Source organism: Lichenostomus cassidix, chromosome 2, assembly GCF_008360975.1.
Source record: "Lichenostomus cassidix isolate B80296 chromosome 2, HeHo_3.0, whole genome shotgun sequence".
NCBI lineage: Eukaryota > Metazoa > Chordata > Aves > Passeriformes > Meliphagidae > Lichenostomus > Lichenostomus cassidix.
The window spans coordinates 115,442,036-115,455,296 of record NC_139482.1 but is presented as its reverse complement, the minus strand read 5'-3'; the positions used below and the strand labels follow the sequence as shown (position 1 = coordinate 115,455,296).

At 37.5% G+C, this 13,261-nt stretch overlaps 1 protein-coding gene across 10 annotated transcripts in view; it reads left to right on the top strand.

The window, feature by feature from the left end:
- Positions 1-13,261, top strand: part of ASPH (aspartate beta-hydroxylase) — a 112,123-nt gene that overhangs the window by 87,659 nt on the left and 11,203 nt on the right. For all 10 annotated transcript variants that reach the window (XM_085052915.1, XM_085052914.1, XM_085052912.1 and 7 more), the window contains 4 exons: positions 149-238; positions 3,945-4,082; positions 8,214-8,349; positions 9,213-9,304. In XM_085052915.1, coding sequence (XP_084909041.1) covers positions 149-238; positions 3,945-4,082; positions 8,214-8,349; positions 9,213-9,304 — 456 coding nt within the window. The remainder of the gene's footprint in view (positions 1-148; positions 239-3,944; positions 4,083-8,213; positions 8,350-9,212; positions 9,305-13,261) is intronic.

The window sequence follows — 13,261 nt, the reverse complement described above, 5'->3', positions numbered from 1 at the left end:
TGTGGGCACTACATTTTCTACCTAATTTTGTAGCCTGTCTCTTGAATAGAATTGACAACCTATTTACAACAATCAAATGAAGTGTTTTGGAAGTCCGATTGAAGTTCCTCTTATACCTTTCATTTTTATTTATTCATTTAATTTTTAGGAAGGACTAGAGTCTGGTGACCCTGGCACAGATGATGGACGTTTTTATTTTCATCTGGGTGATGCCTTACAGAGAATGGGAGACAAAGAGGTACATGCTTAACATGTTCTTGCTTTAAAATCCAAGTCTCTAAGGGACTGCAGAATCCAGAAAAGCATTTAATGATGGGCTTAATGTTGAAAACATGAATAGTCCTATTGCAACAACAATCCAGCATATGTGTGTAGAAGTCAAGATGTTCAACAGCAACAAATCTGTCATTGGCATGACTACAATCTCTTAGCATCCCTTGCTTTAGATTTAACTTAAACTTTCGAAGCTGGCAAAGGGCAGCTTGAAATAAGGGACTAAAAATTCACAAGAAGTTAAGATGTTTCCAGAATCTGTTTTCTGCTTATATCACTTACAACACTAATTTTAATGAGAGTCAAAAAAATCAGTTCTGTTTATATTTCTGTATAGAAGTTCTTGTATAACAGTGTTGTGTAAATCTTCCCTTTTTTCCAAGGAAAAGGTGCCAATGAGTATGTGATAAAAGAGGACCATGAGAGGATTGAATGTGTGGGCTGAGTTGTGAAATTTTCTCAATAAATAAATTAGTAAATCAGTCGGAAACACAGAAATTTGTAGAATGTATCTGTTGAGTGCCCAACAGAAACAAACGTGACATTGGAAGCCATAAGAGTTTCTAGTTTGTTTATTTGCAATCAAATTATACTTAAATCCAAATTCAAATGTGTGAATTAGCACTACTGTCAAGGTAGGGGAGCAAAGGGCCTTTTTTGGAGACTCTAATTAGTAATGAACTTTATTATGGGCATGAATTTAAAAAACACAGCAAAAAAAACCCCATTCCGATTCCTAGGTGGGAAAATAAGAAAAGAATAAGCATTAAAAGCTTAGTTGAATTAGCCATGAAAATCACTGCTTTTTAATTATTTATCCAGTCATGTCTGCAATATTAATATCTAAGATACTGTAAACAATGCTGGCCTCTTGAATACTGTGGCCCAATCAGTAGGTGGTTCTCCTGTGTGAACTGTAGATAGTGGGTTGTGATGAAGCCTCTCTATGTGATCTTTCTCAAGCCTAGTTCATCAGGTTAGCTTTTTTAAAAATAATTCCTGGAACTTTTATTACAATACTTTATACATGCAGTAGGCCTAGAACTTTGAAATGTAATAACTGAATTTTAAGTTAGATTACCTTCCCTGCAATACTCTTCCAGTGAGATTTTTTTTTTTGATTGTTCATTTGTGAGAAGTAGTTTACCTCATTTTACGTAGAAACTCAGGGACACACTCACAGACACACACACGCAGAGTCTGCTTTCACACTCTCTCTATCTAACTCTGTCTTCTTCTCCCAAATCCCTGTACATTTCCATGGGCTATTCTGGGTTGAATTGTTGAGCCTAGAACATCCCATTGCAATGTTTGCATAAAGATACCACACAGATGTAAAGTACATCATCTCTAACCCCAGGATAATTATGTGTTAATGTTTATGGAGTTAATGGCCAAATCTGCTGTAGAAAAGGTTTAATTAATGATAAATGAACTTCTTTGGATAGAGGAGACTTCTAAATTTATCAGTGGAAAGTCCTTTGTTCAGCTAAATTTTTCTCATTGACCTTGCTAGACTTGCTGAATTTCAAGATTTAATCAAGGAAACAGATCAATATTTAAGTTACATGTGAAATTGCTATCACTGAAGGTTTGTTGAAGGGAGATATTAATCTATTAGAGCTAAATTAGGAGTTATGAATGTGGCCTTGGGAAATGTTAGGGAAACAGTATTGAGTATGCCCTTTCCAACAATAATTTGATAAAATGCCAAATTGGCTTAAGAAAAGATAAATTAAAACCGTGGAAGTTGTTACAGAACAAAGCACTCTTCACACAGAATGTGTAAACTGAGTGCATCTCAAACAACTTCAGTCCTGGAAAAGAGAGCTACACTCTTGAAGCTCTCCTGAATAATGCCATGTTCCACTGCCAAGACCTGCATAAGGAAAGAAATGTTTCTCACAGAATCCTAGGAATGGAAAGGGAGAAGTGATGCAGCCTAACTCTACTCCATCCTGGTAAAGGCAACTTCCATAGCACAATTCTTCTAATAAATAAAGATCAACTGTATTATACATTGTGGTTATAGCTGCTGTGTCTTAAAGAGTAGCAACATTCATACTCATCACTCAGTGGCTGAAACAAGTAATTCATTCCCCTTAACCTGTGGGCTAACTCCAGACATTGCAAATGAATGCAGGCAGTCAGTATGAACTCACTGTGCTTAAAACTTTGGGGAACAAATAGTATAAATCATAATGCTTCCATCTCAGAGATTTAACCAAGATAACAGCAAAATCTAAAGATATACTGTTTATTACTCAAAGGTAACACACAGTATTTTTTTCACCCATGCACAAGTTTACTGAGCTTCTCTGCAGGGAAAAAGTTGACAATTTATACATGATCTGCTGTTATTCCCTTCATCCTCACTACTTCTCTGTACTTCAAATAAATACTGTAAGGCAACATAGTATTGCAGGCTTTCCTCCATACTTCAGGATAGTTATAAAGATCAGAGTACCTTCAAGTTTTTAAAAACTTGAAGAAAATTTACAGACTCTCAAAGAGGACTTAGTTCAGTTTCTGTTCAAGGCAGGGATTGCTGCCTGCTTCAGTCCTGCTCTGGAATTCTTATTCTTCTATTTCCCCTACTTGTATTTCCCTGGTTTTTTTGTTTTGGTTTGTTTGGGGGTGTTTTTGTTGGTTTTTTTTTTTGTTTGGTTTTTTTTAGTTTCTGGTGGTTTGGGTTTTTGTTTGCTTGTTTGGGGATCTTTTTCTCTTTTTCTTTTTCTTTCTTTTTCTTTTTCTTCTTTTTCTTTTTCTTCTTTTTCTTTTTCTTTTTCTTTTTCTTTTTCTTTTTCTTTTTCTTCTTTTTCTTTTTCTTTTTCTTTTTCTTTTTCTTTTTCTTTTTCTTTTTCTTTTTCTTTTTCTTTTTCTTTTTCTTTTTTTTCTTTTTCTTTTTCCTTTTGTTTTTGTGTGTTGTCTAAAGCATTGCAGCTGTAGCAGCAATGCTGGGCAGGAAGGAGGCAGCTCTGTATAACCTTCTCAGCATATGGTTTGTCACAGTACTACAAATGCTGCATCTTTTCCTTCCAAACATCTCATTTTATTTCTTTGCAGAACCTTGCTTTGCTGATATGCAGGGGTAAAACAAGTTGTGTAAAGGGAGAGTAAAGATAAGCAAAGGTCTAGTATTAACTTCAATAGGTTTCTACCATGAGATCATTTTCAGTGTGGCAACAAATATTTGAAGAAACTCAAGTGCATATAAGTATTAGATAATTAACAGTTTAGATCCACAAAGTCGTCAGTGTTTTCATCATCACAGCATCTCCATTGGCAGCAGAAGACAGTCATCTTTAATTTGTGGGTAGAGGATTGAAACAGAGAAAATGAGGTTGATGAGGACGAGAAACAATTGGATCTTCCAAGTCCAAGGACAGGGCATGAATTACTGGCACATATTTCATGTGAATGGTTGTGAGAAGATTATCCTATTTTGTTAATGTTGGATTGGACTCGCTTGGCCAACTGATGTATTTTGTTAATTGAGGTTTTTTTTGTTTGTTTGTGGGTTTTTTTCCATAAAGTATTACTTACTACATTTCATTAAAAGAATAACCCCAACCAAAGAGACAGTCTGTCGCCTTGCCAGAAAGTGTTACTTTTTTCTTGTGGGAGCTTGACTGATATGAATTTGGTATATGAAAACTACAATGTTTTAGGCATACAAGTGGTATGAACTTGGATACCAAAGAGGTCACTTTGCATCAGTTTGGCAGCGCTCCCTCTACAATGTCAAGGGACTGAAAGCTCAGCCTTGGTGGACAGCAAGGGAAACTGGATATACAGAACTGGTGAAGGTAAGGCTTCCCTGTACTTTCATTTTTATTAAAATTACAACTATACATTATTAAACAGAGAAAATGCTGATCAATAAGGTCAGAACTACTGACTGTGAATTCCAGGCAGCACTGTCAGACTGAGCACAAAACTTAAGTAAGATACTATAAAATAAGCTCAGACATTTTCAAATTTGAGAATGAGGACAGGATGGCTGAAATGATTAATAAATACAAAATTTGCATGGTAGACAAATGTAACATCTCAAGTGGAAAATGACAGCAAACTTCAGTAATGTCTGGAACACCTACTGTGAATTTTTAATAAGCCAGGGAAGGCTGTGCTTTTGAGCCATTGCGTAATATTTGGTGACTTTGGAAGCTTTTAGTTGCATAAGAGAAACACGTGTAGATTTCCAGTGATGAATTTAACAAAATATAATAACACAGAATTTAAATTCTTTAAAAGGTTTTTTATTTATTTAATGCAAGGCAAGTAGTGGGGTTATTGTTCACAACAATAGCTTTTATTTCCAAAATGGCATTGTTTTTACATGTTTGTAAAAAATGTTTCTGATTTACAATATTTTAGGCCATTGGATCTGGGAATTCAAGAAACTTTCTTTTTTGATCTCAGCTGAAAGGAAACCTTACTTTTATCTTCAAAAACCTGTCCTTTTCCCTTGGCAATTAGCTTTCCTCAGCCTTACTGAGGTACTGCATCTTTCTCCAGGACCTTCTGTAGAACCTCAGTTATAGCATTGTTCTATTCTGGTGCTCATTTAAAAAATAATAAAAGAGATACAATGGATCCTAGAGACTTTTTACTGGTCTGAAATTAATACATAGGCAATGACTTAAGTAACTTTGTCCTTTCTGCATGTTATGTCCTTTGACTTTTGGAAAGAACCCAGAGGACGCTTTGCCAATACATTAATACAGTGAATAGCTGATTGATTAAAGTAGATCTTGTTTTGTTGGTTTTCTCTGATGGCTTAGATTTTATTAATTAAAATTTCAAGTGCAGCAAGAAAAGTGAAGAAAGACAACAAAAGTGTTGGCAACAGCACATATCTGTGTAGTTTTCCACAGACTGACAGACTGACTGACTGACTGGTCTTTAATGGTTTAGGTAATAATAGCTAAACATTCATACTTAGGGGAGAAATTAAATTGAAATGTATATTTAAAGTGTGGTTGGATGCTTTAATGGGAGACTTGTGTTGAAAACAGCAAAGATGATGCATGTAAGTGCTGATGTTCAAGCACTGTGAGTGATTGAATGGGTGCAAGGAATCTCTTTTGAAAGGTTTAAAACAATGCCCCTTGCTTGGGGGTTATCAGCATTACCCAGTGGAGATGTGGTAACTGATTGTGAATGCTTCCCTATTCTGTTCCAATAACAAAGTACATTAAACTCTTCACCATGATTTTATTTTATAGTTCAATGGATTAAAGTGGATGTGTGGTCAGTAGTTATGCCTCATGTGAGGGGTAGCAACCTCTTAATCTCTTTGTGTGTAACTTATGACCATGCATTGAAAGGGTTTGACAGCACAGAGTAGTGATGCTTTCAATATAATAGCTTCACATAAAAATAAACCAATATTAAAAAATCCCTATTTAAATAAAATCTGCATTATTGCCAGATGTACAGCAACTGTAAACTTCAATTGTTGTTAGGAACTGTATTTAGAAAGCCATATGGAGGTTTATGGGAATCAGCTGCTAGTAAACAAGTACATATGCTCCCAGTGCTGATTGCCTCCTGATTTTTCACTTGTAATCAGGATACTTCACCAAATATAGTATAATTTTTTTTTACTCTAACGTGGAGCTTGAATCCTTACATATCATGGAGCCATAAGTATATTTAAGTTTTTCCTGTAGATACCAACTCTTGGATCAAGAGCTGTAAGTCCAAGTCCTGGACTTAGTCATTTTGCTTTAATGGCGTTTTGTGTTCTTGCTATTCAAGGTATGCCTAAGAGTCTGTAAAATCAGGGAGGCCAAGGCTGAGCTCTGTTTGAACTCCCCACTCTGTTTCTCCCTAGGAGTTATCTGTTGCTCATTATAAAGCACTATTAGTGTGTTTTACAGATGGGGTCCAGATTTTCAGGACAGAAACCCTATTGATTTCTTGGCAATTTGTATATAAAACCTTTGAGTATTTAGCTCAAAATCAATGAGATGTATTCAAATAAATTTGTATCCACCATGCTGGGGAAGGAGCCTTTAAACACAAGGACAAACACTTACCTTTATAGGTTAACCTTCAACCTGTGGCACTTGAGAGAGAGAGTAGAGGTGACAAAACAGCTGTTGCCTGCAACTCCTTGGACCACCAGTGCTCTTCATGCATCATCTTGTCTGCATGGATGAATGCTCCCTCGGACCTTTGTTCAGCTGAGGGAGTAGGAGGAGTTTGAGGAAGCACAGAAGAACTTGTGCTATCTTTTAAAGTTTTCCAGTTTTGTTGCTCTATATCACTTTAAATTGAGGCTGGTATGACTATAGGTTATTCTTTTCTTCAGCCAGTGCAAAACCAGGTACTCAAGCTGGCATTTCCTTTTGTAGATGCAATAGTGCTGAATAAGTAGCAGCACTGTTCTCGTATTCATCTCTGATTCAGTGGAAATTTTCAATCTGTTTTTTGTACCATACATTTTGGAAAAGTCAGTTTTCCAAAAGTATTCTAAAAAAAACCAAAAAAACCAGCCCCAAAACAACCCTCTGCTTTTTTTCTTAATGTTAAGTGAGTGTTATAGAAACCATCAATGAGGGAGAATAACATGAATGCACCAGGAAAAGGAAGTGTTCTTCCCCCTTTTTTGATAGGTGAGAGAAAAAACAATTTGTTATGATAAAGAGATTACTGTAGTAACAGAAGTGAAATCCACATTTCATAGGGTTTAGCCTAGCTAAAATTGTTCTACTGGGAGGAAGTAGCTGTATTATAGACAATATGTTCTAGCCATAGTTTGCTTTGTTGAGCCTTTTATGATCTAGCAATATAAACCTATTTTGTTGGATCAACTTGTCTTTTAAGGAAAAAAAACTCAAGTGGGAAATGCAAGTGTTTAATTTAAATGGGGAAGGCTAATAATCATATGAAGTTTTAAGACTGAAATGGGGCAGTTATATCACCTAGTCTGCTCTGTGTTACAGAGACTTTTGAGTTTTACTCATCATATAAAGAGGTAGTGTGGGAATATACTGTGGCTTATTTCAGTGTGAAATGGTTTGAAAATGTCTTACAGAAATGCTTTGTTCAAGACCACAAAGGAAAAATGAAAACTATTCACCCAAAATAAGGTTTAGTGAGAAAAGTAAGGCTCTGGAAAATTGATGTTACTTTTATCCAAATTCATTGTTATACTGTGGGTTTTCCATTTATATTGCTGCAACATTAAAATTACTTATTATTGGTAGAATAAAAGGTTTTCTAAGCTATCTGATTTCTCTAAAAATAATATCCTAAGGCAGCAGTGAACAGAAATCTTAATTCTACTATTTTGTGGGTTTGTATGGATGAAGTGTAAGGCAGCTCACATGTTTTTAATGGTTGTCTCCATAAATGATCACCTGGCATTGCAAGTTGTTGATGATTTTTTTCAATAACATCAACATGTGCAAGTGAATCTCTGCAAGCCTTTCTGACTGTCTAAATCATAAAATTCAACTCAAGTGGTGTGTTTAATTTTGTCCTTTTTGGTCCATAATATTTTGCCAACACCTGCAATTCCAGGATATGTGAGTGGTTTACCAGTTGCAGGAATGATTCCATGTCACATGTGCAGCATTTAGGAAGATCAATACATTTAGCTTGCAATACAAAATGATCACTTTTAGAGCCCTTAGGCTCATCAAAAAGCAAGCTAAAGTGAGGCCTTGTCTGCAAAGAGGCTGGCTGTTTTTGAAATTTTACAATCCCAATGTAATTGCATCTGAAGAATGGTGTGAAAGTTATTTTTCCTGCCTTAACATGTCAGAAAGGAATAGAATATAAAACAACTTGATAACAATGATGAACACTTTCTTTCAGTGCTTTAAAATAATAATAAAAAAATTAATAATGGCAGGAAAAAATAAAAATGTTACTAAATCCAAACACAGTAGATTCTCAGTGCAGTAACATGGCTCTCACAACAGTCCTTAGAGAAAAACTGGAAGCTGATTCGGGATGAGGGTCTTGCTGTGATGGATAAAAAAAGAAGCCTCTTCCTGCCTGAAGATGAGAACCTACGGGAAAAGGGAGACTGGAGCCAGTTTACCTTATGGCAACAAGGTAAAACATTTTGTATTTCTTCCTTTACCTCAATTTCACTATCTCAGATTAATAAAGTGTAGTAAAGAGTACCAACACAGTTTTTTCCAGAACTGTTTTTGTAATCAGTATGTACAGAGCAACGGATCTGATAAAACAGTGTTTGGGACCCCTGTGACAACGAACAGGAGGTCTTTATTCTAAACCCTGTTGTCCCCAAATACTTCTAAGAGTCCCTTGAGTCTGGTAACTGTTCAATGGGTGTACTCCTCTTCTGGCAAGGCTGCCAACACTTCCCATGGTAATGCATAGTACAAATCTGAGGGAAGATGAGGACATGGTAGAAGGCACATCCTCAATACTGTGTTGCCAGCTAGGGGAGTTTTGTCATTCAGAACTGGTATGAGCAAAAGAATATGACTTTAATAAGCCTGCTGCCCTGCCCTTGAGCAGTGCACTGGGAGGCCCAACTCTTGGAATGACCTTAAATTCTATACAACTTCGCATATGAAAGAGTACTGTAAAAAATTAAAAGCTATTTATATCAAAATGTAATCTGGTGTTGAAATGGTATGATATTGGTGGCATTTTTAATCTTTTCTTTCTATGCAGCCACATTAGGGATTATACTTATAAAATAATACTTTTAAAATGGTAGAAAGCCTGGTGTTCACAAATAATTCAAAAACAAAATGTGCAGGCTGCTGTGATATTACAACATGGAGGTACTTCAGCTGCACAGTCTGTGAAATGGGAATAGTAATATTTACCTGTCTCTCAGCGTCAGCTCTTTGGCAGCTTTGTTGCTCTTCTTTTCTGGAAAACAGAAAATGGGAATGCTCATTCATTGCTCTTACTGATGCTCTATCCATTATTTTCACTAGGAAGAAAAAATGAGAATGCTTGTAAAAGTGTTCCGAAAACATGTGCTTTATTGGAAAGATTTCCGGAAGCTACTGGCTGCAGAAGAGGGCAGGTACCTGGCAAACATCTTCATTTTTGCAAATTCCTAATGGTGGGAGCAGGTGATTTTGAGGAACAGAGGGATATGTATAGAGAAATGCACTATTTTGGTATATTTAATGATGCTTCAAGTACACGATAAACTTAACAATAAAAATATGCCCTATTTTAGCTCTCAGCAAATACCAGGTGAAATATGTTAACTGAAGCCTTTCTATGGACTCTTTAGTTGAGCCATTTTAGCTTGTGTTTTCTGGGAGCTCTTGGTAGGTAAGTAGCTATTTGCCATGGATCAACCAATAGGTAGTGCCTTACTTAACACCAACCTGAAGTGACCTGATCTGACTCATGGCCTAACTCTGCTTTGAGCAGGAGGTTTGATTAGGTCCTTTCTAACCTGGATTTTTTTTTATTTTTTTTCTGATTGGAACCTAACTTTACATGACTAATTCAGTGAGCCAGATTCTCACTGTGAAAAACTTCACCTGTCTACCTTAGCCTGGCTGCATTAGACAGGAAGAGAATCACCTTGTGGAAGCCAAATACTGCTCCCACATGCCTCTTTCCTGAAGGTAAAGGAAAGAAATTTTACATCCATGAGCTGTGGCTGTGGATGCCAACAAAGTTTATTTCAAGTGCCTACAATGAGTATTCAGCTAGCAGTTAACCTCATTTAATCATGCAGTAGACCTGTATTGAGCAATACACATGCAGCTGAATGAATGGGCCAACACAGCTATCATGTGGCACTGTAGAACGAAAATTCTTCATTTTTTTCCAAGTTATTATATTTTGTCTATTATGACTATTTCAGAATAACCTTCACATGGCGGCAAAATTAAGGATGCAAAATTTGAAAAGCACAGTGCTAGCATAATCCTAATTCAGAGCCTTGAGAGTATGTGTCCCTGTTTTCAACCAGACCCTTGCTTTTTATGTGCAGATCTACACTGGATGGCTACTTCTGTGGGATTGAACAAAGCTGTTGTTTCACTGATTGGTTGCAAAGGCTGGTTTTAGTGAATATAACTGATGAGAAGTCATCAGTCTCAATGGGGCTAACAAAAGAAAACTGCTTTCTGTGGCATCCATCACCAAAGCAGCTCTGTCCCTGAGAGCAAATTCTCTTTGAGAGCTACTATTTTGTTTATAATTTCTTGGTTCCCTACATGTTATCACCAGGATATGGTTTGCAGAAATGTTGTATATTGACAGCTGTAGCTGTAGTCACATGCTTTGAACATATAAGTGTAAAATAATCTCAAAAGTGGTGCTCTAGAAGTCTTAAGTTTTACATCCACTATTTAGAGATGCCTAGGGCGATTTTAGTTTTATGCTAGCCATGACTCAAATGTTACTGCTAAATTAAACTTAAAATATCAGCTGATCCCTATTCACATACTTGAAGCACTGGGAAGCAATGGGAGCAAACACAATCAGGAAATAAGGAAGTGGTAAATAGACTATTTGGGTGATTTGGGCACATCATGTAGTGACAAAGGTAAAAGAAATGTAAAATAATCAACTACCTGCTCAGTGCTGCTGAAAGACTGTAGAACAATAGGAAAAGATCATATTATCTAAAATTATAACATTCTTCTTAAAAATAGCAGTAAACTAAAAGTGTCACAACTAGTTTTAATTCTGGGCATTTCTTACATTGCAACCATAGTACAACACGTTGGTAGTTTAGAACAATTTATCTATAGCCCTTGAGTACAGCACATCATTCACAGACATATCCAGGCTGATCTGCATGGGCAGATAATGTACATAGCAGTAATCAATCTTCAGTGCTGGTATATTAGCATTAGAGAAATTCTTTATCTCAGATATTAGTAAGTATCCTGCATAGCCAGGTGTTTGCATGGCATTAGGGTCTGACATTGCACTGGGGTCTAACACATCGTGGGGTAGCAGAGGTTGGGTGGGAGATCTGTGTTCACCACAGCCACTGGAGCTTATCACTTGCTGTCATGAGAAGCTGACAGAAGCTGAAACCTCAGATGGTGAGAATGGCTGAGGCAAGAGGCACACACTGTCATCTGCTGGTTTTGCTAACAGTTGGAGAGCAAGCAACACCTTGATCTGTAAGATTTATCAAAGCTACTCTGTCCCAGCCAAATGTGCAGATTTCTCAGTTGAAAAGGTGCTTCTCACCACTGTCATGCATTATTCACACTTCCCATTCTCTGAGTTGTAGAATGAATCAAAAAGGTTGAGGTGAGAAGAGACATCTGGAGATTACTTAGTCCAACCCCTTGCTCAAAGTATGATGAATTAGAGCAAGTTGCTCAGGACTGTGTCCAGACAGGTTTTGAATGCCTCTAAGAACAGAGACTCTACAGACTCTCTGGGCAACCTGTTCCTGTGTACAGTAAAAATAGTGTTTTCTTATGCTTAAATGGCATTTCCTGTATTTCAATCTGTGTCCATTGCCTCTTTGCCTTCACTGGATGCCACTGAGAAGAGCCTGCCTCTGCCTTCTTCACTCCTCTCATCAGGTATTTATATGCATTGAGAAGATCCTTCCTTGAACCCTATGTTCTCCAGACTGAACAGTCCCAGCTACCTCAGCTTTCCCTTGGATATTAGATTCTCCCATCCCTTAATCACCTTTATACCCCTTCACCTGCTCCAGTGTGTCCATGTCTCTCTCACAGTAGGTAGTACAGAACTGGGTCCAGCATTTAAAATGTCTCACCAACTCTGAGGGGAAGGATAACCTCCCTCAACCTACTGCCAGAGCTCTCCATAAGGCAGCCCTGGAAGCTGTTGGTGGCCTTTGCTACAATTGTGGCTCCTCTTTAATTTGGGCACTATGAGGACCTTTTGAGGACCTCTGTGAGGACCCCACAGTCTCCTTCTAGGAAGTTGCTTTCCAGACAGCTGTCCATCAGCCTGTATTGGTGCATGCCTGCCTAGTGCAGAATTTTACTCTTTGTCAAATATTTTAATATTTCTGTTTCCTTCTTTCTCCATCCTGACAAGGTCTTTATGAAGGACAGCAAAAAAAAAAAGAAAAGAAAAGTAGTGTATCAGCTACTTCTATTCAATTTTCCATCATCTGCAAACTTGCTGAGGGGGATGCACTCTGTCCCATCTTTTGAGTCACTGTGAAGCTCTTAAACAATACTGGACCCAGTACTGAGCCCTGGGATGCACCTCTGATGAGTGGCCTTCAGCTGGACTTTGTGCATCTGATTGCAACTTTTTGAGCCTGGCTTGAAGTCCAGCTTTCAATCCACTTCACTGAGAACTTACCTAGATCCTATTTCCTCAGTTTGTCGATTAGGATGTTTATGGCAGACAGTGTTCAAAGTCTTATTAAAGTTGAGAAAAGCCAGACATCTCACCATAGAAAGCTGGTAAAGTACAATATCCCCTTCATAAACCCACACTGACTACTCCCAGGCACTTTCTTTTCCTTCATGTCTTTGAAAATTGTTTCCAGGATTGCTTGCTCCATCACCTTTCCAAGGACTGAGGTGAGTCTGACTAGAGAGCAGTTCCTCAGATCATCCTACTTGGCCTTCTTGAAGATAAGAATGTTTCCTTTCTACCAGTTCTCAGGGACTTCTGCTGGTAGCAATAACCTTTCAAAGACTGTGAGGATTGTGTGTGGATTCACATCATTCATCTCCCCTCAGGCCTCATGGGTGGATTCTGTCAGGACCCATGAACCAGGTTGCTGAGTTTGTTTAAATGTTCTCTAACCTGATCCTTCTCCACAGAAGAGAAGTCATTTGTGCTCCAGTCTGTTTCACTGGTCTCAAGTTCCTGTCACTCCTGAAAGTCAGTCATACCAGTAAAAGATTGAGGCTAAGAAGACAGGTAGTGACTCAGCCTTTTCCATGTCCTTTGTCATCAGATATATTGTTATGTTTAGTAGCTGGTCATGTTCTCCCTAGATTTGCTTTCATTACTGAGGTATTTGTAGGAATCTCTCTTTTTATGCTTCAATTCCATC